This window comes from Pleurodeles waltl, chromosome 4_1, assembly GCF_031143425.1.
Source record: "Pleurodeles waltl isolate 20211129_DDA chromosome 4_1, aPleWal1.hap1.20221129, whole genome shotgun sequence".
Lineage (NCBI taxonomy): Eukaryota > Metazoa > Chordata > Amphibia > Caudata > Salamandridae > Pleurodeles > Pleurodeles waltl.
The window spans coordinates 193,115,444-193,141,772 of record NC_090442.1 but is presented as its reverse complement, the minus strand read 5'-3'; the positions used below and the strand labels follow the sequence as shown (position 1 = coordinate 193,141,772).

Genomic DNA, 26,329 nt, shown 5'->3' with positions numbered 1-26,329 from the left:
ATATGTGTTGGTACTGGATTCAGTGCGCTTTTAAAAAAGATTCTAGACAGATGATTTTCATCTTTATTTAAGATTTATTTGTATGAGTTAACCAATAGCATGATTTTTCTGCTACAATATTTAAATTGATTGAAAATGAGTTTCATGTGGATCTGTGTCTTGTGATAATTGTACCCAGGTTCACGTGAGCATTCTGGGTTGCTCTTGTATTTGTTTAGTGCAGAACCACTAGTAGCATTTGATTTACAGGCCCGGACACACCTACTATAGTAGGGACTTTCTAGTAAATCAGATATGCCAATCATGGAGAAACCAATCACAAGTACATTTTAGACAAAGAGCTAATGCACTTTAGCACTGGTTAGTAGTGGCTAAGTGCCCAGAGTCCCAAAGCCAACAAAAAAGGTCAGAAAAAATAGGAGGAGGCAAAACGTTTGGAGATCACCCTGCAAAAAGGGCCAGGTCCAACAGGTATCCCATCCTCCGAAATCTAAATCCAATTATATCCTATGGGATTTAGATTCCGGTTTACAGGATATCTGTCATTATTGTGACAGAGTAACTCATCCGCCAATATCTAATTCAGGCCCTCAGCTTGGTAGATAGGCTCTGGAGATGTAACTTGCCTTGCCCCCCTCATAGACTCTCCAGTTGTAATTTTCCTGTAATTGACAATCTGTGTCTGTTTGCTATTTGTATCTAGTGTCATGCTCTAATGTTATTTTGTTACATTTGCTTATCTTGAACCCCGCCAACCCCTCATTTTTGGTGGATTCAGCTTGTTTTTATGTTTCATAATGAAAAAACAAAACATGTTTTGCAATGTAGAATGAATTATGTGTAAATTAATAAAGAGCAGAAGTGCAACTATTTTCCATCAATAGGAAACTGTGTCCATACATCAGTTCATTTACTGTAGAGCAAACCAGGCATATATTGTGTGCTTCTTCAAAGAGCACTTATTTAATTTCCCATTGTGAAGTTGGTTGATTAATGGGTAGATGATTCCAATCTTTTATAAATTGCTCATGTTTAATGAGAAACACCCTGTAGGGAAATGGATGTTGTTTAACCATAATATGTTTGATCAATTGCTGTCGTCCCTTGGGCATATAAAGGTGTTGTTATTTCTAAGTGGTTTTGCTTCTGCAGTGCTCATTTTGGTGAATTGGAACAAGAGGCCCACATCTGGCACCTCTCCACAATTCCATTTCAGTGTGCCACTTCAAAGCCTGAGAATGAAAAAAGTGCCCTAAAAGTGGAGCTGCGACAGACCAGAAACCTGGCTACCTCTACCCCCTCCTCTGTGATCTTACCAGGAATAATATATTAGGTTATGTTATCTAGCATTTGTATAGTGTGCATTTGCCACTTGTTAGGCTTTTTAACACTCAGTGTCTGGAGTGGTTACAAGTGGACCGGTTTGGTTGAAGAGTTGGCTGATAATACTTAATGTGTGGGAAGTGCTAGTAGGATGTGTGAAATCCTGACACTTTGTCTGCTCAAGTTGCAGTGAGCATAGTGTTGCTGGTACACCTGCTGAAATTTGTAGCAGGATGTGAGAAGAATAGAGTGTGATTTGTATAGTAATTATTAATGAAGCTGAGTGAACAATCATTGCACGGTGTAGCTGGTACCCTTCCTTGCTGACTGTGATGTTTGTACTCGGGAAAACACCACCACAGTATTTGTGTCAATGGGATCCACCTAGAATAGTGATTATGCAGCCTGCAATTGCAAATAGCAACAGGCAACTCAAGGACGTCAAGTAGAAGGGCAAATAAGATTCTCCCAGATCCAGTGATAGGTCAACCCATCATGGCCAACAACATGGTGTATGGGGCATTGGATCTATCCATAGTGAAGATTGCATTTCCCAAGCATGTCAACTCCACAGTATAATATTTTAAGGGGTCTGTGCAGGGCTAAGCAGCCCAGGTGAATCCACATACTGTATAATGTATGGATGGATATATGGCGTGCCATTATGGAACTTATGTGGTAGCAATAAAGTGACTGGTCATAGAAATAGGTTGGTGTGTACGCAGATTTCCAATAAAGGTGACTGCATCCTTGGGAGCAATAAAAAACAACCAAGGTAAAGTAATACATCATTTTTAAATTGGCCTAACTTCCATAACGGGGAGGCTGCGGGCCACTGACCTAGTGCTGCACAGCTTGGGATTTAGTCCTTCACATGCTTTGTTTGGAAGGTCATCTGCTCAGTGACCGGCAACTTTGACTGGGGTCGAGTTCCCCAGAAGCCACAACCCTATCACTGGTATGCACAGCTTGTGGTGTAGAATGACCTCAGAAGGTGGGAGAGGTTAAAGTGAAACAGCTGCAGTGGTTATCAACTGTCAAGGAGTTCGATATGCCGGTGATAGAAAGAAAGAGGAAGACCCTTTAGGGTGCAGTAGCCTGGGCAACTAAGGACATAGCCCTTACTGTACCCAGATGTTACAAGGAATGCATTTTTCAGATCCTACTTCCTCTTGGCATAGCAGCATGAAGGCAGACCTTCAGCTTTCTCTTTTCAGCCCTCAGAAACCGGCCTTTCCTTCTTGCTACATCTGGAGAAGACTCGCTATGTGCGTTTCTACATACAGCACAGAGTGAGCGAGGGTTCCCATGTCACTGAAATGATTTTAGTGGCGAAACAAGTGCTAATCTTACTGGGAAAAGGCGCAACGCCCAGTTCCCTCAGTTATGCTGAAGTCCATCTATTACACACATCCTGGTCAAGTTGAGGCTGAAGAGTATGAAATGTTATTGTCTGCTAATGTGTTGAGGGAACAGCAGTGGCAAAAAAGCTGCCAGGTGTAAGCTTTGCCGGCTGTGCTGTGGTTCATTTTGTGGGGCTTCTGAGAAGAAAGCAGCTATTCTAACTTCACTGTTGTCGACTTCTTCTAACAGGTTGGACCTGAACAGCGTGTCAACGTCTCCATTGCCATGGACGACACTAGAACAACATGTTGCCAGTATAAAGTCGAGGTAATCTATGTGGTTTCAAATGGGGAGGGCATTAATGCACGAAGAGTTCTTGATAGTGCACCTTTCCTGATTCCAGTGCTCCTAAACCATTCCTTGCAGTGGTTTTGCCCACATTATACCTGTTGGTGGTCACTTAGTTTCTTAATATATTGTTTTAGTATTACATTTGATAAACTCTTAAAGTTGACCTAATGTTCAAAAGGAGGTACCTGCTCTACCTACAGAACCAGTCAACTTCTGTCAGTGAATGTAGACAGTAATTCTCTTGTGTTAGTTAACCTTACTCATTCCCTGAACAGTTACACCCCCAGCCAGACACACACCTTTTTCACTTCTCATCCCTGGGTTTACAGTTCTTAGTTATATTTGTCTCTGGAGTGCTTCTCTGCCCTTGTATCCTCTACACTCACCTCCTCTATTTTCCCCGTTATTTAGACGAGACACGTTACATAGCATTGATGGTAGTATGTAAGTAAAGTGGGATGCTTACCTTAGTTATAGAAATAAACGTTTGTTTGATTTAATTGGCAGCTGTATGAATATGACTGACAAACAAAAGCCTAAGGGTGTCATTACAACTTTGGCGAACAGAAAAGCCTGTCTGCCGAAGTCCCGACGGGTAGGTTGCTGCCAGTGTGGCTGCCTCCCAGCTGGCCCCATTACAAGTTTCCCGCTGGGTCAGAGGGCGGAAACAGAGCTTCCGCCCGTTGGCCCAGCAGGAACCAGCCTACAGCATTGTCTCCGACTCCTAGAGCTGGCGTCAATGCTGTAGTGCGTAGGGTGCAGCAGCACCTGTCGTAAAGTTCACTGACTGCAAAGCAGAACTTTGCAGCAGGGTTGGTCAGGGGGAGCCCCTGTACTGCCCATGCCAAGTACATGGGCAGTGCAGGGGCAACCCTGGGGCACTCTGGACCCCGTCTCCGACCGTCACCACAACCTGGGTCGTAATTACACCCTACATGTCGGCAAAGCAGTTGATCTAACTGAAAGTACAGAGAGTTATCTTGCATCCACATTTAGATCCGATTGGTTGACTTATTTTTGTCTTTCATGTTTCAGCAGGTGTCTTTTCCACGCTGTTTTGAATTTTTGCACAGCATAGATGGCACAAATATCAGTAGCATTTCTTGTAAGAATTACTGCAGTTTATGACTATGTAAATGAGGTCACTTTAGAATAATTAATTGCGTATAAATGTGTCTTACGTAGATATGCTGGAAATCTGGCATAAATCCAGCTCTCCCGAACCTACATTAGACAGTCCTTCTTTCGGTAATCTGCTGGTGGGTATCCAGAGGCCCCCAGATGTCCTGCCTGTAGATCCGTTATCTTTTACCTATGTGGTTTGTGTTGCTCCTGCTTCTTCCCATTGTGCAGCCATCCAGACTTTGATCCTGCTTTTTATTTGGCTTCCTTTTCACGATCAGATTTGGGGTTCCTTCCCTGGTTGTGGGACTGACTGCCGAAGAACTGTGACTACAGTTCCCTGCCCGACATTTCCGCCTCATCCAACAATCTCTCCAGGTGAGCTGTTGTCTCAGTGCTGAGCTGCATTTCCCAGTGGTGTTGGCTCAAATGGCGAGCTTTTTAATGGGGCGGATGTGACCTGCTAAGCGTCTTGAGTGTGTGGAATCAAGGATGATGAAGTGATTCCATTTCATGCACAAACTGATGGTGGGAGAGGTATTCGGTGATGGCTTGGGTTAGGTGCCTGGCCGTACAACACAATGCATTAAAACCACTGCATACATAGCTTCCCAGTGCCGTAACCACCTTGTAACCAGGATTCAGTACAATTTATTTAAGAACTGGTATTGCCAAAGAGTATCCATTCTGTATCTGCTTCAGCACTGTCTAAAGAAGGCAGGCTGACTATTTTGGGCTGGTAGTAGAAAGGGGCTACTTCTAATACAGCCAGATAAGGACTTTTCAACTGAAACATTAGTGACTGCTGGGAAGGCCTTGTCTCATCATGGTCCTCCTATAGAGTGAAGATACATTTTCTTTGAGGCTTGGCTATGCCTACCCACCCCAGGCACTGCACGGCGATACTGGGTAGGGTTCACTCCACTTATCACTAGTGCTAACTTGATTGTTACACATCTCTTTGCTTCAAAGGTCTCACCAGTCGAGATCGCTGGTACATCATGGCTTCTTTTGCACTGCTGGTGTGCTTCAGCACAGCTGGGATCATCTTCTTGGTGCTGACCCCAGGTAAGAATCGCAATGTTAGTTTGTGTGTGGGGGTTGGGAACAAATAATATTGGAGCATGGCTTACTTTCAATCAAATATGGAAGATCCTCACCTATTGTATGTAGTTAATTCAGGTAGGTTTTCTGCATTCACAAGTACCATTTCTTGCATATTTCCAATGAAGTGTAAGAACTTTGAAAAAACTATTTGCAGAGTCATTTAAACTGTTTTTAAAAATATTTAGTACTCATTATAGGTTCCATTTCGAATTATAGGTTCAAATTGTGGAATAGGTTCCACAATTCGATGCATAAATTGTGCATTCTGTAAATACTGATACCATAAGATGTGGTATTTAATGAGCACACCATTTGTACATCATAATGAGTTTCAGGCACTGGAATGGAGTTATCCCAGTAACAGCTCGTGTTTTTCCCATGGTGCTCAGCCTCTGATTTCATGGACTTTGACCACATGATTTGCTGCCTGTTTCACCTGGTGAAATTTAACTGGTAAGCATCTGTACAATATGTAGTTAGGATAATAACTGGGGTGCTAATTCAGGTGCAAGGAGAAATTTATGCCAGAATCAGTATTATTGCAGGCTTGTAATATCCCACTAAGTGCTTAGGTTGCCACAAATCACCTTTCCTTTCTTGGGTTGGGTGAGGCACTGTGGGCTAGCCAGGAAATTGGCCAACAGCTTCCAGACGGTGTGGGACCGACTCAGTCACCCACACTCAGTGGTGCTGCCGCGGCCGTAAAAACACGCAGTCTTATTATCAAAATCGCAACTACATGACCGCATGAGCTACTGAAATTGGTTTTGAGCATGTTACAATACCAAGTCTAGACAGTACTTGCTGTATGTAAGGTTGATGAATGTTACTTAATACTGGACAAACAAATAAGATGTGATCACCCTGTAACTGATGGGTACAAAGTTTTAAATTTCTATTTGCATGAACCAATGGATTGGACCTTGAATTATCGTCAACCTGAATACTTCCTGACTTAAAATGTATGTAAATTCAACAAAGAAAACATACATATCCTAGTTAACTCAAAGATGGATACAAATGCATAACTTTTAACAAGGAGATAGTTATGTAATGACCCCATCTTTATTTTAATACAGTGGTTATAGTCAGAATCATAATTTTAAATATTAACCCATTTCTTTAACCATTGTATAAAATAGTATCTATATTAAAATCTGTTAGATCGAGATTTAGTTTCAAGCAATTGTCAGCATTATTGCAACTAATTGAAACAAAGATTAACACTTCAATTAAGTTAATATATTAGACCAAATATATTCCAAGGAATCCAAATCACTTTTTTTCAAAGAGATTCACATCCCCAAAACTCGGCCATAGCCATGATATAACATTCCTATCATGCCTAATTCCACTCTGAAAACTTCTATAGAGTATATTTCTGTCCGTCAGATGGTGTTTCCATAAAATGCTCTCAATGTTGTTTATAATTGGTCTGTGATCTTACAAAATTCTACTCCATAAAACATTTCTAGGGCTTTAGTCCGCTTGACATTAATGTAACTTTGTAAACTGATTTACACAATCTCCAAAAGTCTCCCAACCCTTACCTCATGGATGTACAGTAATCTACTACTCACTCCCACTTTGCACCATAACTAGCAATAGATGGTTGCACTGAGAGGAAAGGCACAACCAACACTAGCAGTAAGCAAAAAATAGCTTTGGTTTATGGTGTGAAAACGGAGTTGTGGCGGTCTCTTTGGCAAAGTTTGGTAAAAAGCCTGTGTTACACCCATTAGGATCTTTTAATGGGCTGTTTGCACACTCATATATATCAGAGTGGTGCATTGAAACTTCGATGTTATGTGCAAGACAATAGATGGAAAGTGTTATGAAGCAGGGGACTGCTTGAAATGTGGACCTGGAAGCTGGAATAGGGGACCGCAAGATGGTAGAGGAGAGAGGAAAGAAGGAACAGAACAGAGTCAACAAGGATATTGTGTCACCTGGAACACATGCTAGAAACCATCAAAGTGGAAAACACATATCTTCACCAGGCTTTCCATGGGAACCGAACATGAAACTGACTTTTAAAATACCAGAGGGATTCAGAATGATAAAAGCGATTTCTCAACATCAGACTCAAAAACCAAGTTCTTGCTTTGACAGGTCCACCACTTTTTAAGTTAGAGTGGTAGAGCGCGAGGTGGTGAAGTATACAATGGTGACTTACCTGTAATCCAAGTAATTTAATTCCTAAAACGTTTTCTTAGTTCCTGTGGTCACTCAGTACTCCAAGCTCCACTTTGGCTTAAGGTTTAATAACTAGAAGCAAAGGCATTGGACAGCGACTGTGAGGCCTTGCAGGGGCTTAAAAACAATGAGGGCAGCCCCATGTGAGAAATAGGTATGCAGGCGCAAGTTATAGTTACCTTAGGGCGTGGGTTTTAGTTACTTGATAGAACTCCAACTATAACCGCTGAATATCTATGGTTTTGTAGGAGTAATTTCAGAGCCTAACCATAATGTCCCTGTAACCTTCGTTTTTGTTTCAATAAATGTCTGTTTTTTTTTTTTTTGTTTTTTTTTAACATATAGTAATTTTCATTGCTATACGTGAATCCAACCTTCGGTCGTGCGCAGCGGCGGTTGGTCACAGGCCCTGGCCTGCGGCAAGGCCCTGAGGCCAATTCCCTGTAAGCACCCAAACTTTCACAGTGCACGGCCTTCTGGGTGCAGTAGGAGTTGCCTGCAAGGGCTGACCGGTAGCCAGTCCCTGCGGCCAACCCCCCTAATCACCCAACCCGATGCTGTGCAGGGTCCTTTGCACATGCACGGCGGAAGTTGTCTGCGGTCTCTCTGGGTGTGAGAATAGGTGTAAGAGGCTGTATCAGGGGTAAGAGTGGCTGTCTGAGTGGCTGTTTGGGTGACAGAGTGCATGCATCAGGGTGTCAGTGGGTGTGTGACGATCTGAGTGGGTGGGTGAGTAGGTCCGTAACTGAGTGAGTGGGTCTGAGTGGGTGCTTGAGGGTCTGACTAGGGCTCTTAATGAGTGCATGAAGGTTTGAGTGGGTGCATGAGTGTCTGAGTGGGTGTGTGATTGACTGCACGGATTTCTGAGTTAGCCTGTGAGTGGATGCATAAGTGTCTGACTGGGTGTGGGAATTGATTGCAAGAGAGACTGAGAGAGCGAAAGAAAGTGAGAGGGAGAGAGATTTATGTTTATTCTTTGATGTCTGATATACTCCGAATGAGTTATTTGTTTCCAGTTTAAAATAAAACATGTTTTTTAAATATAATAATAGTAAAAAAAATTGAAATTAGTCCACCTAGACTGAAACCCCGAAAGCTCAGTGTGAAGGTCTGTGACCTTCACACTGAGCTACAGTGTTTTTTTTTTGTTGTTTTTTTTTGTTTTTTTGCCCTTTATGGGGTATCGGGGTCCACAGGGAAGCCCTTACCTATATATTTATTTATTTTTTAAATAAAAAGCCCTTTACGGGCTATCTGGGACCGAAAGGGAGGGTTCCCCTGCAGTCCCAATAGATTTATATATATTTTCTTTTTAATATATTTGTATTTTACTAAAATGCCCTTACTGGCTACATGGCACTGCAGGGGACGGCTTAAGGCTTCCCCTGCAGTGCCAATGCTTCAGAAAGCATTGAGCTGCTTTGACAGCAGCTCCACGCTTGCTGAAGCATTTCATCCCTGCCCCTGCATGGTTGCAGGGGACCGAGATGAAAGCTCTGCTGTTTGACAGCGGGACAACAGAGTGTTTGCTGTGGCTTGGCTGCAGCGCTTCAGACAAGCCATAGCAAACAGCTTTGCACCCCCGGGACATAGCAGGAGCTGGGGTCTCCAGGGCCATCAGTGGCTCCATGAGGGGACCGCGCGGCCCCCTTAATGAGAATAGCCCCTGGGGGTGGTGGTCCTTGGGGTTTGGGGACTGGGACCCTCTTTTTTTTTTTTTTTTTTTTTTTTTTTTTTTAATATTTGCCCCAGGTGGTGGTGGTCCCCAGGGCAGCAGGGGGGCCACGGGCCCCCGCATATTTTAAAAGGAAAGCACTGAGGAGTTACCGGTCCCCAGGGCAGCGAGAGGCAGCCGCAGGCCCCCACTTATGTTACAATGAAAGCCTCGGGAAGGTGGCGTTCCCCAGGGCAGCGGGGTGCCTCCCCCACGAATATTTAAAAAGGAAAGCCCTGGGGAAGTGGCGGTCCCCAGGGAAGCAGGGGGCTGCAGGCCCCCCCTGTATATAAAAAATAAAAGCTCTGAGAAGGTGCTGGTCCCTGGAGCTGTGGGGGGGCAAGGAGGCCCCGCCCCCACTACATTTTTAATGCCCCTTGGACCTCTCCCACCCGTGGGCCTATAAAAAAACAAGTGCGGGAGCCCGCACTTGTTTTTTTTAAAATTGAAAAACAAAAGATTGCTGCAAATTTGCAAATATCGCAAACTCGTGGAAAAAAAAAAAATAAATGTTTTTTTGACCTGGGGGTGTCCCTCTGGGGCACCCCCTTACCAGTTGTAAGGGGTCATGGTGTCTCTACCCTGGCCACTTTTATGTTATTTTTACTTTTGTTCTGGGACTTAGCTCATACCGAGTTCCAAGATGGCTGCCAACACTTCCTGGTTTGAAGTGTTGGCAGCCAATGAGAGCTGTGTATTTCCCTGTATGAGCTTGTCTTTGTTTGCGAATACTTTGCAGCCAGAGGCACACAAATTTGAATTTCCCTAAATTACTAAAAAATCTACTGAACGGATTTACACCAATTAACAAAAAGCACAATCTGCGTACCGACAGCTATCTTTCTGCCAAATTTGGTGTAATTCCGTACAGCGGTTCGGGCTGTAGACGTCAACACGTGGGAATTAAAATGGGAAACGTAATGTTTTTTGAGCCCCGTTTTGTCTGCCCTCGCTTGACGGTTCACTACGAAACTTCTCATGCGCACAGAGAATCACCGGGACGTTTGTTTTGGGACATTTCATGAAGATACGTCAAACGGTGCCACAGATATAGGCAAGTCAAAAAATATTTTTTCTATGGAAACTTGGGGCCAGATGTAGCAAAGAAACATTTTGCGACTTGCAAATAGCGAGTCATAGCGACTCGCTATTTGCAACTCGCAAAATGTTATGCAGAATGGTGTCTCAGACACCGTCTGCGAGTCGCTATGGGGTCGCAATGACCCACCTCATGAATATTCATGAGGTGGGTCGCAAATTGCGGCCCCATAGCGAGTATAGGCACTCGCAAACATGGAGGCCTGCTGTCGTCAGCAGACCTCCATGTTTGTGACTGCTTTTAAATAAAGCAGTTTTTTTTTTTTTTTTAAGTGTAGCCCGTTTTCCTTACAGGAAAACGAGCTGCACTTAAAAAAAAAACCGAAACCTTTAGTTTCGGTATTTTTTCAGGGCAGGGAGTGGTCCCTTGGACCACTCCCTGCCCTGAAAAAATATTTGTGGGTCCAGTCACAAACTGGAAGGGGTCCCATGGGGACCCCTTCCAATTTGCGAGTGGGTTACCATCCACTTGAAGTGGATGGTAACTGCGACGCGGTCGCAAATGGTATTGCATCCCACTGCGAGTCGCAAATAGGAAGGGAACACCCCTTCCTATTTGCGAGTCGGAAATGCATTTTGCGAGTCGGTTCCGACTCGCAAAATGCATTTCTGCATACGAAACTGCGTTTTGCGACTCGCAAACGGCAAATTTTTCCGTTTGCGAGTCGCAAACAGTTTCCTACATCTGGCCCATGGTCCTTACTATAACTACCTACTGGCGACCGCTTGGGATGTGAGGGGGAGATGGATGTTGCCTCTTCCCAACGGCCACTAGTTTACTTTGCCAATGTTTTCTTTACATTCTTCATCCTTTTTTAATTGTTTTAGGCATCCATGTGTGCATACGTGTTGTATCCAAGTTACAGCAATTCAAAAACAGTACGTTTTCTTTACACCAAAATGAATAATTTTTCATTAATGGGCATTAAAATTGACACGTGTTTCTATGCCTGTTCTAAGTACACATCCTGCTGGGCATCAAGGTTACTATTCTATTAAAAAATATATGCAATAGTTATTGATTTAAAAAATATATTTTTTATTACCAGCATGTGACCACCACGTGTAGGTGGCATGTTTTTTTAATTTTTTTTGGCATTTGCTTGAAATAAAAAAAAAATGAAACCTTTACAGCAGCATTCGAAGATAAACCCTGTTGGATTTGCCAGTGGTTGTTCTTTTCTTGAGGCCTTTTGTTTCGTCACCAAAGGTACTATTCCACTAAGTTGGTTAAGAAAGAGCTGATAAGGTAAATTTATTTCTTTCGAATTGGCCTTCAGATTGGTTTTGACTCACAAGATGTCTTTCTTCTTTTTGTTACAGGCCAAATCATGGAAAAAGGTAAGGTGGGGAGAGTCTGGACAGCTTCCAGCCAGCTTTACTCTGCTGCCATCTCTTTCTTAACACATCTGCTGTTAGTGTTTGAATCCCTGCATTTAATTACCCTCTGCAAGGTGCTTACTGAAAGTACTGTTGCTAGTATCTCTTACTTTCCCTCTCTCTTTCACTTGCATTCCTTTCTGCTTTGTCTCCTTAACATGATTTATTTTCTTCTCCTAGTCTTCTCTTCCATTCTTCATATAACTCACTTCACCCCTATAAGACTCTTCTTTTTTCTCTTCCTTTTCTCGTAAACCAACAGTGGGCCTCTGTTCGAGTCTCTCTCCCTGCTAACACTTTAACTGTGTCTCCCATCGTCGTCGTTTACTGGGGATGGGGCTTGATGCCTTGGGGTGCTAGTCTGTTAATGAGAAGGAACGCGCAGTGTATGGAGTTATGCAGCTCCTCCCCATCTTTGTTGTGAACCAATTTTAAATATTGTGGAGGTGGTGCACGCTCTCTCCAAGAAATGGTTTCCTGTAGACCAGTTGTATGTCACTGCATCGACTATTACACGCTCTCCCACCAAGAATGACGCGTGCCCATGTCAGGTAATGGTGACCCAGTCTGCAGCAGGCGCGTGAGGCAGGGGCGATAGTAACTCATGTGTTTGACCGTAATGAAGATGTATGCTTCACTCTCTCACTTTTTCTGCCATTAAAGTTACTGGCTCAGTCATTGTTTATGAATTTTGGGATGCATGTGCTTACACTTACTGGATCAAGCACACAAATGGAAAAGAAACGCACTCAGGGGACCCTTTTTGAGTGCATCTGTTTGGCACTCGCACACCACCATTTTATCTCACATTAGTGGGGAAAATGTTGATCGTTTGTGCTTGAAAAAGCCCAAGCTGGTAACAGTAGTCTGGTCATGCAGATCAGTGCTCTTGCATGCAGCATCCTGATCCTGCATCCATCCCTGCCTTAAGGGTGTCATCATTGGACTAGTTCTCTAAAGCCGGAGAACCAGATTATGACAAACCTGGGACTGCCTTTCCTGTTATGTCACATGTTCTACCCTCTAATTCTAGTCTATGCCATTGAGACTTCCACTGGACAGTGGTGGCGCCACCAAAAATGGAGGCAAAATCAGAGAAAGGAAACCTGTTTCATACCATCTGGAGTCGTGGAGCCAGTAGAGGGTCTTTCGGGGGGTGGGCAGAGAGGAAGTGCAGTGAAGTCAAGGGCAGATGGCTCTTGCCTAACCCACAAATAGTTTTACTGAACATCCTGGATGATCTACATCTCACAAGATACCAGAACCTATTTCTTACTGTAGGCCTGGTAGTGGTAAAAAGAGAGACCGCCCATAATGGCGTAATCCAGCCACGCGCAGCATTATGAAATGGAGGCACGTTTTTGATGAATGCAGACTGCTGGAAAGGCCGAACTATGAGGCAAGGGGTAGCCCTCAGAAGCAGGTCTCATGGGTTGAATATAAATTATTCCTCCTCGATGGAACAGACTAACCAGAGCCGATGTAAGATATAGATGCTTTTGTATACAAATGATATACAGGGTTATGCTGTATAGACACTGGAGATCCTTATTTGTTGTTTTCATGGTTACAGCTGCATTAACAATGGTTGTTTCTATACTATTGTGTAGAAGAAGAAAAAGTTTAGTTTTCTTCTTCTTTTCTCATTTCTCAAAATAAAAATACATTTATTAAAAACAAATCGAGCACCCGATTTAGGGTGACGGGTCCACCACCGTTTGTGACTGAATCACATCCCTGCAAGACCACCAGAGAAAACTCCCATTCCTGGAAAAGTGCTTCCAGTTTAGGGATACATTTTAATGCCTTTATATTTGGACTCCCAACCAACCAATGGGATGGGGAGCTGGCAGTGTTATAGAAGATAGAATTAGGTCAAACTGGTGAGTGCCTTAGGGTGGAGCTTCTGGAGGGACAGGTCAGTGGGGCTGTGGCAGTGGGATGTATTATAGGGTGAGAATAGTAGTATGTGGCTCACAACCACCCTGTGGGAAGCAGTATAATGCACCTTCATCCAGGTGGCGATCCATCACATCTGACAGATAGGTCCTCCAGATTGTTCAGCATATCTGTGCTCTCCCACTTCTTTTTGCCCCACCACACCTTCCTCCCACATGAGAGCTGGTTTCAGAGGGTCTATTCTAATGCAATAGGTGCAAGCTTTTCTCTCCAAAGAAGCAATCAAAAGGATTCCGGACTCAGAAATATGGGTGAGTTGTTACTTTCACTATTTGGGGTTTTCAGTCAGTGAGCCAAAGTCGCACACTGACAAGTTCGCAGAGGCTTCCTTTCATAGGAGTGGTCTTGTACAGGGGCTACCACTTTGGTAAGATTTTCTGTCGCAGCGGCAGAGCGTGGTACTTCAGCCGAACCTTAGCATTATAAACCTCCACGTGTGGAGATTGAGCAGTGGCGGTTGACTTTGTATAATCTGCCACCTGAAGCTGCGGTTGTCACCCTGACTGCCATGCACTTTTCCACGAAGTTTGTGAATGCCAGGCGCTAGGACAAATTTGAGGCCTTGTGTGGGGTCTACGAGGCAGACCCTTTAAAGCCAAACTGTTGGATGTTTTATTGTTTGTCTATTGCCGAGCAGGGACTTGCAGAGGGCACTAGTAAAGGTTAAATGCACAATGGGGTGACCCCAGAAATACAAAGAACAAAGGTTGTACAATTCACAAACAAATGGTTGCACCAATCAGTCCATAATGCAACCAATATTTCTTAAAATTAATTAGTACAGTGAAATTGATCAGTCCAAAGTTTATTGCAAATATGTTTTCATATTGAATAATCAGCAATCCACAGAAATTTGAATCCCGGTTTCAAGCCAATTTCCGGTTTCAAGCCAACACGTGTTTCGTCTTTGGGAGTAATTAACATCCCTACACGACTTCTTCAGGGCTTACAAATCCAATATCATTCCAACACTAGATAGTAGTGTCAGTTAATCCAAAACCAATATATTACAGTGTGGGATTTCTCCGGATGGAAATTCAAAAACACGCTTATTGTCATGTATTAGCACCGTTAAACAATCATCGGCGCCTCCGAATCCTGACGAAACACGTGTTGGCTTGAAACCGGAAATTGGCTTGAAACCGGGAATTCAAATTTCTGTGGATTGCTGATTATTCAATATGAAAACATATTTGCAATAAACTTTGGACTGATCAATTTCACTGTACTAATTAATTTTAAGAAATATTGGTTGCATTATGGACTGATTGGTGCAACCATTTGTTTGTGAATTGTACAACCTTTGTTCTTTGTATTTCTGGGGTCACCCCATTGTGCATTTTGCTTGAAGTTTGAGGTTATCTGACCTCTGAGGGTTGGGTGTTTCCCTTGTGGGGGTCCCCGGTATTTACTCTGGTAGATTGGTACCGTGAGCGCCATATTTCCTCATATTACACCCCGTTCTTTCACACTAGTAAAGGTTAGTTGTCGGCCATTGTGGCCTTTCGGCTTTTATTGAACCAACCATCACCAGTTTTGACTTACATGTTCCCTCCCAAACCATTTGTTATGCCACAGTGGGACCTTAGCATGGTCTTGCTGTTTCTTATATGTTTGCCCTTTGAGCAAATGCAAGGCTGCTCGTGGTCTCTTCTTCCTCAAAATACCTCATTGTGATCACTTCAGCCCATCAGTTGAGTAAACTCTAGGCAACCACACTACACCACCTTCTGTCCAGACAAACTGGTGCAGCCTTCCTGCCAAAAGTCTTGAGTCCTTCCCATGCTGAGCAATCCATCATCCTATCAGCATTCTTTGCCCTCCCACCCCCGTCCGTCAGACCACAAAAGAGATTTAACCTTCAGGTGGGCTGTTTGTGAGGAAAAGACTGTGGAGCAGAGGTCTCTGTTGAAGTGGGTAGTCCTCTGCATTAGGATTCGCTACACACTGGTTAAGAAGGAATCTCTGGAGGGACTAAGGACCCGCCCTAGCAGGGCTAAGGCTGCTACCACTGCTTTAACATGGGGGAGTGCCTGCCCTTGACTTCTGCCAACCTATGCATCCTTGGACCCATTCACAAAGCACTAATTCTTTGACAACCAGATTTGATAGGAAGGACATTTTCCCCTTTCTGTCCTGTAGGACATTTTGATCTGAAGCCACGCCACAGATCCTCCACCTTGGGTTGTATTGTTTTATTGTCTGCTCTAAAGGTGAGGAATCTGCCTTTAGAAGTATCCATCAGAAGAAAAAGTTTCTTATTTTTGTTAATGCTCTTTCTGAAGGCTACTTTTACCTAACTGCAGATTTCTCACTGACCTCTGACTCCCTGTTCTGCGGAGAGGCCCCTTTTTACCATCTAAATTTTTTCCTAATTTAGAGATCAGCACACTGGTACTGACAATTGTTACACTCTGAGGGCACATAAAGTAGAAAGAGTCAACTGAGAGCAGAACTCCGGAGCCGCATTTGAAGGCACGGAAAGAAAGGAAGTGACGTTGACGCTCAGGGATAGGACTTTTATGATGCGCCACTCCTTCATTTCCGGTATGGTATGGGGCCAATGGGGAGCCTCACGGAGCCACCTAGCAGCGTGCAGGAACATTGCTAGAAAAACATCCGGATCCAGTCTGGGGAATATTCTAAAGATGAGGAGTCTGCTGTCAGATTAGTTTTGAGTATCCCCCATAAAAAGAGTGTTACCGAAGGTAAATAACTTGTTCGTCTGGAAAAACAACCTCACCTCCATCTTGTGCAAAAGGCCAGTCGAGTGGTGTCCAAAATGGATCACACAGGCCTCCATTACTCTGGTCCACTCACACTCATCATGCATGTGTCACACAAGCTACATGCACAAACATACACAATATACATTTCGGATGTAGAACTAGCATTTGCGTAAGCCTGTAGATGTACATAATGTGATTGGAGCAGTAGTCCTTCACTGTAGTGAGATGGATAGAAGGTCTGGTCACAACTGTGAATTCACAAAATACTGCACACTGCTACCATTACTTTTCATGCTTAAACCTATGACAAGGACAGTTGAGCAAACGTTTAGTATGCCCCTCCAGTTCACAGGACATGTCTAGGAATTTACTCATGAGAAGGGATGTGCCTATCCCTCTGTACACATGCTAGTTTAGCGTGACCATAGGGCCAAAGTCATAAACCAGGAAACCAGATGTTCGATGGCATATGTTGCTGCAGATACACATGTTTGGCACAGTCCGCTGCCTGGTGTTGGGCTCGGAGTATTACAAGTTGTTTTTCTTCGAAGAAGTCTTTTTGGTCACGGGACGAAGGACTCCTCCCTCCTCGGCTCCATTGCGCATGGGCGTCGACTCCATCTTAGATTGTTTTTTTCCGCTGTCGGGTTCGGACGTATTCCTTTTCGCTCCGTGTTTCGGTTCGGAAAGTTAGTCAGAATCTCGGAAGAAAGCGTCGGTATTGTTCCGTTCGGTATCGGGATAGTTAGGTACATCGACACCGATCATCGGAAGACTTTGGGGTAGTTTCGATCCCCCATCGGGGCCTGGTCGGCCCGACCGCGTGCGACATCGAAGCCGATGGAACGGACCCCGTTTCGTTTCTGCCCAAAATGTCACAGTAAGTATCCTTATACAGATCAGCACTTGGTCTGTAACTTGTGCTTGTCCCCCGAGCACAAGGAGGATACCTGTGAAGCCTGTCGAGCCTTCCGGTCCAGAAAAACACTCCGGGACCGAAGAGCCAGGCGTCAACAAATGGCGTCCACGTCGACAAAACATTCTCGGTTCCGGAATCAGAATCCGGAGACTCCGACGTCGAACAACAGCAACAAACTGTGAGTAAGACGTCGAAAAGTAAATCCATCGACAAACCGAAAGCCCAGGGGACGCCACTGCCAACAGGCCATGGCTCGACCCATAAAGCAGGCGACCCGTCGAAGGCGCCGAAAAAGGGCACGCCCATAGCGAAGACACCCGACTCCGGTCGAGGGACCGCCATGGAGCAACCTCGGAGCCGAGAAAGCGGCTCCGAGAGACAAAAACAAGATACCGGCACCGAAAAACATCGGCACCGAGAATCCATGCCGAAAGGAACAAAAATTCTGTCGGTGCCGAAACCGAAAAAAGATTCTCTCTCGGCGCCGAAAAATACCACACCTTCATCCTACTCAGAGGAACAAGGAATAAGTGGCCAAATGCACAGATTTGGACAAGAGCTCCAAAGTGTAGAATCGGACTACACACAAAAGAGACTGTACATCCAGCAAGACACAGGGAAGATATTAACCCTTCCCCCAATCATGAGGAAAAGAAGGATCGGACTTCCAAAGGATGACGCACAACCACAAGCCAAAGTGGTTAAAAAAGTCACGCCTCCGCCCTCTCCACCACAGGCATCGCCGGCACAAACACCGCCACAAATGCACTCACCAGCGCAAACTACCATAAGTCATGACGATCAGGATCAAGACGCTTGGGACCTGTATGACACCCCAGTGCCGGACAATGATCCCGAGTCATACCCCACAAAGCCGTCACCGCCAGAGGACAGTACCTCATACTCGCAACTGGTGGCTAGGGCAGCAGAATTCCACAATGTCCAACTGCATTCCGATCCTATAGAGGATGATTTTTTATTTAACACCCTCTCGGCTACACACAGCCAATATCAATGTCTCCCAATGCTACCAGGGATGTTACGGCACGCAAAACAAATTTTTGAAGAGCCCGTAAAATCAAGAGCCATCACCCCAAGGGTGGATAAGAAATACAAACCACCACCCACAGACCCAGTGTTTATTACTTCGCAGTTACCACCTGACTCCGTGGTAGTAGGGGCAGCTCGCAAGAGAGCAAATTCACATACATCTGGCGACGCCCCACCTCCGGACAAAGAAAGCCGAAAATTTGATGCGGCAGGGAAAAGAGTAGCATCACAGGCAGCCAACCAGTGGCGCATCGCAAATTCACAAGCGCTGCTGGCCAGATATGACCGCGCACACTGGGACGAGATGCAACTTCTCGTAGACCATCTTCCCCAGGAATACCAAAAAAGGGCGCAGCAAATAGTGGAAGAGGGACAAACGATCTCAAACAATCAAATCCGCTCTTCACTAGACGCAGCCGATACTGCAGCAAGAACACTCAACACTGCTGTCACCATAAGGAGACACGCTTGGCTACGCACTTCAGGCTTCAAACCTGAAATCCAGCAGGCTGTCCTTAATATGCCCTTCAACGAGAAACAACTGTTTGGCTCTGAAGTGGATACAGCCATTGAAAAACTTAAAAAGGACACAGACACGGCCAAGGCCATGGGCGCACTCTACTCCCCGCAGAGCAGAGGCTCTTTCAGAAAAACTCCATTTAGAGGGGGGTTTCGTGGCCAACCCACAGACACCACCAGCCAACAAACAAGAACCACACCATATCAGGGTTCCTTCCAAAGGGGAGGTTTCAGGGGATATCGGGGGGGTCAATTCCCAAGGAGTAGGGGAAGATTCCAGACTCCAAAAACACCTCCACCTAAACAGTGACTTTCAAGTCACGCAACCCCTTCACTCAACACCAGTGGGGGGAAGACTAAGCCAATTCTACCAATCTTGGCAACAGATTACAACAGACAATTGGGTATTAGCAATAATCCAACATGGCTATTGCATAGAATTCCACAACTTCCCACCAAACATCCCCCCCAAAACACGCAAAATGTCACCACAACATTTAGAACTTTTAGGACTAGAAGTTCAAGCACTACTGCAAAAGGATGCAATAGAGTTAGTACCAGTGCAACAAAAAAACACAGGAGTTTACTCCCTGTACTTTCTAATTCCAAAAAAAGACAAAACATTAAGACCAATATTAGATCTCAGGACACTAAATACCTACATCATATCGGACCATTTTCACATGGTCACACTACAAGACATCATTCCACTGCTCAAACAGCAAGATTACATGACCACATTAGACCTAAAGGATGCGTACTTTCATATACCAATACACCCTTCTCACAGAAAGTACCTACGGTTCGTATTCAAAGGAATACATTACCAATTCAAGGTGTTGCCATTCGGAATAACAACTGCACCAAGAGTGTTCACAAAATGTCTAGCAGTAGTAGCAGCACACATCAGGAGACAACAGATACATGTGTTCCCTTACCTAGACGATTGGCTAATCAAGACCAACACAGTAAAAAAAATGCGCAAACAACACCACATTTGTCATACAAACCCTTCACAAACTGGGGTTTTCCATCAACTATACAAAATCACACCTAGAACCGTGTCAAACACAACAATATCTAGGAGCAACCATCAACACATCAAAAGGAATTGCCACTCCAAGTCCACAAAGAGTGCAGGCATTCCACAAGGTAATAAGTGCTATGTTTCCAAACCAAAAGATACAAGCAAAATTTGTGCTAAAACTTCTAGGCATGATGTCATCATGCATAGCCATTGTCCCAAACGCAAGACTACACATGCGACCCTTACAACAGTGTCTAGCATCACAATGGTCACAGGCACAGGGTCAACTTCAAAATCTGGTGTTGGTAGACCGCCAAACATACCTCTCGCTTCTATGGTGGAACAGCAAAAATTTAAACAAAGGGCGGACATTTCAGGACCCAGTGCCTCAATACGTTATAACAACAGATGCTTCCATGACAGGGTGGGGAGCACACCTCAATCACCACAGCATTCAAGGACAATGGGATATACACGAAACAAAATTTCATATCAATTACCTAGAACTGTTAGCAGTATTTCTAGCGTTAAAAGCCTTCCAACCCATAATAACACACAAATACATTCTTGTCAAAACTGACAACATGACAACAATGTATTATTTAAACAAACAAGGAGGAACACACTCAACACAATTGTGCCTCCTAACACAAAAAATTTGGCAGTGGGCGATTCACAACAACATTCGCCTAATAGCACAATTTATTCCAGGAATACAAAACCAACTAGCAGACAACCTTTCGCGAGACCACCAACAAGTCCACGAATGGGAAATTCACCCCCAAGTTCTGAACAAGTACTTTCAAATTTGGGGAACACCCCAGATAGATTTGTTCGCAACAAAAGAAAACTCAAAATGCCAAAACTTCGCATCCAGGTACCCACACCGCGAATCACAAGGCAATGCTCTATGGATGAGTTGGTCAGGGATATTTGCGTACGCTTTTCCCCCTCTCCCTCTCCTTCCATATCTAGTAAACAAGTTGAGTCAAAACCAACTCAAACTCATACTGATAGCACCCACATGGGCAAGACAACCTTGGTATACAACTCTACTAGACCTTTCACTAGTACCGCATGTCAAACTACCCAACAGGCCAGATCTGTTAACACAACACAAACAACAGATCAGGCATCCAAACCCAGCATCATTGAATCTGGCAATTTGGCTCCTGAAATACTAGAATTCGGACACTTAGACCTCACACAAGAATGCATGGAGGTCATAAAACAAGCTAGAAAACCTTCCACTAGACACTGCTATGCATCTAAGTGGAAAAGATTTGTTTACTACTGCCATGCCAATCAAATACAACCATTACATGCCTCTACTAAAGACATAGTAGGATACTTACTACATTTGCAAAAAGCAAATCTCGCTTTTTCATCTATAAAAATACACCTCGCAGCAATATCTGCTTACCTACAAACTACTCATTCATCGTCTCTATTTAGAATACCAGTTATTAAAGCATTCATGGAAGGGCTAAAAAGAATTATACCACCAAGAACACCACCAGTTCCTTCATGGAATCTTAACATCGTCTTAACAAGACTCATGGGTCCACCTTTCGAACCCATGCATTCCTGTGAAATGCAATATCTAACCCGGAAGGTCGCATTTCTCATTGCAATCACATCCCTCAGAAGAGTAAGTGAAATACAGGCATTTACCATACAAGAACCATTTATTCAAATACACAACAATAAAATAGTTCTAAGAACAAATCCAAAATTTCTGCCAAAAGTAATCTCAACATTCCATTTAAATCAAACAGTAGAATTGCCAGTGTTCTTCCCACAACCAAATTCTGTGGCTGAAAGGGCACTACATACATTAGACATCAAAAGAGCACTAATGTATTACATTGACAGAACAAAGCTAATCAGGAAAACAAAACAACTGTTCATAGCTTTTCAAAAACCACACATAGGAAATCCAATCTCTAAACAAGGCATTGCTAGATGGATAGTCAGATGCATTCAAACATGCTATCTTAAAGCCAAAAGAGAATTGCCTATTACACCAAAGGCACACTCAACCAGAAAGAAAGGTGCTACAATGGCCTTTCTAGGAAACATTCCTATGAGCGAAATATGTAAGGCTGCAACCTGGTCTACGCCTCATACGTTTACTAAACACTACTGTGTAGACGTACTAAATGCACAACAAGCTACAGTGGGCCAAGCTGTACTAAGAACATTATTCCAAACTACTTCAACTCCTACAGGCTAAACCACCGCTTTTAGGGGAGGTAACTGCTTTCTAGTCTATGCCAAACATGTGTATCTGCAGCAACATATGCCATCGAACTGAAAATGTCACTTACCCAGTGTACATCTGTTCGTGGCATTAGTCGCTGCAGATTCACATGTACCCTCCCACCTCCCCGGGAAGCCTGTAGCCGTTTAGAAGTAGATCATAAATCTTAAACATCTGAACATTTGTAAATAATTATTAGAAACTCTTATCGTACATACATATTCACTCCATTGCATGGGCACTATTTATACCAAACAACTCCATCCTCACCCTCTGCGGGGAAAACAATCTAAGATGGAGTCGACGCCCATGCGCAATGGAGCCGAGGAGGGAGGAGTCCTTCGGTCCCGTGACCAAAAAGACTTCTTCGAAGAAAAACAACTTGTAATACTCCGAGCCCAACACCAGGCAGCGGACTGTGCCAAACATGTGAATCTGCAGCGACTAATGCCACGAACAGATGTACACTGGGTAAGTGACATTTTCAATATGCAGCCAGGCACTCAGGGGTAGGGGAACCTGTCTGTACACCAAGCAGGAGACTTTAGTGTCAAAAAATATTGCAGAATAAAAAGGAGTACAGTTTAAATATAGAAGTGTTTTCTGTCTTGATTTGTGTTCTTGATTGTATTTTATGTTTTATTTTTTTATTTTTTGCAGAGTCTGAAGATCTTCCACCACCTTTTTCTAAGAATCCAAAGGTATGGATTGTATATTCTGCTGACCATGCTCTCTATGTGGATGTGGTCCTTAAACTTGCAGACTTCTTGAGGGTCAAGTGTGCTGCAGATGTAGTACTGGACCTGCTGCACGAAAAGGAAATTGCAAAGGTGGGGATCATGGCCTGGCTCACGAGTCAAAAGCAGGACATTGAAAAATTGTCTGGGAAAATCATCATCTTGTGCTCCTCTGGAACCCAAGCCAAATGGCAGGCTATGATGGACAAGCCCAGGGTCTCACTCAGGCAGGACCGTAAAAGTCCTTTTGGTGATTGCTTCACTGCCGCTCTCAACTTGATCATGCACGATTTCCAGCGCCCAGCGAATTTCGGCAAATACATCATTGCCTATGTTGGTAACATAAGCACAGAGGATGATATACCAGAACCACTCAAAGCTACATCAAAGTACAGACTTATGGAAAAATTTGAAGATGTTTTCTTTCGCATTCATGACCGGGAGCAGTATGAGCCAGGGCGAATACTCAATGTGGATGAAGTCACTGGCCAAGATTACACCCAGCATCCTAGTGGGCAGTACCTACAAGTGGCCATATGTAAATTCAGAAAGTGGCAAGAAATGCATCCTGATTGGTTTATGAAAGAGTGCTTGGAAGAGTCTCGTAATCATCATAGTGAGGAATTGGATGTGGATTTTCGCGTTGATGCCCTTTGGGATCCTTTGCTAAGAGAACGGGCCACCCTAAAACTACAGCCGGTTTTTACAATGCCAAAGGACAATGATTGTTTATCTGTCGGCCTACACATACAGGAGCCTGAGGCAGCAGTAACAAGAATGGAGCCTCTGCTGCCTCACACAGACCACTACGCGCAACCTGCCCTCCAGACCGAAATATACATCTCGGATGCAGGGGTGGGTGATTTTGTGCAGAGGCAAGAACCTCTTTTCTCCAAGGAGTATGCAAACACTGGTGTGAAGCAGCAGCCATATCAGGCAAATTGGACCGATAATGTACCAGTACATCAAGTAGATTTGGCTTTAAAAACTGGCACGCTTCTTAATGATGACTCTGGGCATTTGCCCTTGGGTGGGAGCGTTGGCAGTCAAAATTGGTTATTGCCAGGGACTGATAACCTCTCAGAGGAAGAGAAAAGGAATCTGGAACAACTGAAGCAGTTCCAGCAGTGTCTCGCTTTCTCTGGCCTCCTGCCCTTGGATGAGGAAGAGCAGCAGTTGGTGCAAGTTTCACCAGGCAAGGACATAGGGGATCAAAGACAGTCTCTGCAGTCAGATCAGGGCTATATCTCCAGGACGTCCTCACCACCTCTGGAAGTGTCTGGAGATTGCATACAATTTGTGGTTAAGGAGCTTAAGACATCTGATCCAGGGATCTCTTCCTAGGATTTGGAGAGGGCGAAGAAAATCCATGCACAGTTATTTCTTCAGTCCGCAGTTATCTTGGAGTAGCACTCATTAACCTTCATTTCAGCAATCTTTTCCAAACAGATCGGATAAGCAGGTTGATGTAAAGATGCCAATATTCAAATAGGAGCCCAAAATAAACACATCCTTCATTTGAAATCATTTTGTGTATAGCTTTAGATGTTAATACTAAATAAATACAGCTTCTGTTTTTGTTGCACAAGGGCAAAATTGTGAAAGCTCTTCAGTGAGCATCAAAGAAGGTTTTGTACATTCACAGATAAAATGTTTCTGGCTAGTGTTCTAGATATCCATGCAAGCAAATGTTTTGTGCAGGATTTCCTATATCTGTTAGTTGACATCAAAAGGGGGAGGTAGGGTCCTGTCATCATCTTGAAGACATTTAGCAGTAGTACCCAAATTATGGTGCCTAGGGTCTTCTTCTTCCAGAAGAGTGTCTTTAATATAGTACTCATGGCATCCAGTTCATAGTCCCTTCCCTTACTATTTTTACAACATCTGCAATAGTATACAATAAAGTGTTTTATGGCCCGTCACCACTTCTCTGATTGTAGTAATAGATTGATTAATTCCTCAAAAGTCCTTTACTTTTTCAGAAGGAGCAAGACCATATGATCTATAAGTGTCAAAGACAGAATCTGCAGAAGTTGTTTCAAGTGCAAATGAAGTGGCAGTAAAGGGCTTACAAGTGCATGCATCACATCCATGTGTCCGGTACAGTTTGTATGGAACTTGTCAGCATGTTCTTTTAAGCTTAGTCAATTGTCATTTAAGTGATCAGTGATAAATGCTGTAGGCAACAGATGGCAGGTAGTATTATGAGTTGATATTACATGACCAAAGCAGTTTGTTTGCATTTTCTTTTTGAAATTTACCATGTTGCAAATTCTGAATAACTGGGCAATATATTTAAATCAATAATGTTGCTGTTTTGTGTTTTGACAGGGTTTACAATGTTTACTGAAGGAAAACAGTTTCATTGTGATCCAATTGTGAAGGTTCTTTATACTGTATTTTGCTTTGTACCCCCAAAAAAACAAATTTCCTTAAATTGGCAATACTTTTACATTTGCTGGATACAAATTTACAAGTGACTGTAACCAGTTTTTAAATAATATTTTTGGTTATTTAGCTCTGGTGTATGCAAAAAAGTAGACCTGAAATCAGGCAACTCTAGTAGCAAATCAATTTCCCATTTTTGTAAGCTTTAAATTGTATCTGCTTTATTAAGGTCTTTAAAGTTTCTTTTAAAGCTAAAACATTCCTTGTCACTGTGGAATCATTCAGTGTTGGCGCAACCGGCAAAAACATCCTAGCCACATTGTGCTGAAACTCTGTGCATAAAAGACACACCAGGTAGACTGAGTTGATATCAATGTTTTCCACCAATCGCCATCGACCAGCATGAATTCAAACTCAGACTTTTAGTCTTACACATGCAGCCTCTCTGTCTGAAATGATGAAGGTAATAACAAAATGAGCCAGTCAGGTGGAGTGCAGACTTGGACCATTTTAATATCGGATTCCTTTCTAAAATGGACTTTCAGTAATTGCAGATCTGCTGGTATTGAAAGGATACTTTTGTAAAAAGAATCGTTCTTCTCATCAGATGTCTTTATTAAACACCCTGTTTTGATGTAAAACCAGTCTAGGAAAGCCCTTATAAGAGGCGGGGTTTTCAGTTCCCTTAATTGGAGTAGATGTCAGCGAAGGTAGAAACCACACTTTAAAGATTTAACCTCCTTTGTTAGTTTCGATCCATTATCTTCAATCCATCTTGTTGATTATTAAGGGGGCTCCTCCTATGCAGTGTTTGTATGCTCACCAAATGAAAAGCCCTTCTCAGTTTACTACAGCATTATGTTTAACACTGTCATAGAAGGGGAAGGCATCAACAAAATATAGGCTGGCCAGTAAATTAATATTACTAACATCAGTAGACCTATTCGATGTTCCTCGTAGTAATAAGAAATAAATTGAAGCTAGGCACGAGGAAAAGGGGAAGGAATTATCAATATCAACTTTCTCTGTTATTTTTTTTAATATGGCTCCCAAAAAATCACAGATCATGAAAATACTGTACCTTATTGTTACATTTGTGTTTG

At 43.5% G+C, this 26,329-nt stretch overlaps 1 protein-coding gene across 1 annotated transcript in view; it reads left to right on the top strand.

Annotated features, from left to right (window-relative positions):
* The window catches only part of IL17RA (interleukin 17 receptor A), a 98,162-nt gene extending 73,407 nt beyond the window's left edge, over positions 1-24,755 (top strand). The window contains exons 8-12 of the mRNA XM_069228073.1: positions 2,917-2,994; positions 4,422-4,518; positions 5,113-5,208; positions 11,579-11,596; positions 22,762-24,755. Of these exons, the coding sequence (XP_069084174.1) occupies positions 2,917-2,994; positions 4,422-4,518; positions 5,113-5,208; positions 11,579-11,596; positions 22,762-24,182 (1,710 nt within the window). The 3' untranslated portion in view covers positions 24,183-24,755. The remainder of the gene's footprint in view (positions 1-2,916; positions 2,995-4,421; positions 4,519-5,112; positions 5,209-11,578; positions 11,597-22,761) is intronic.
* The last annotated feature ends 1,574 nt before the right edge of the window (positions 24,756-26,329 follow it).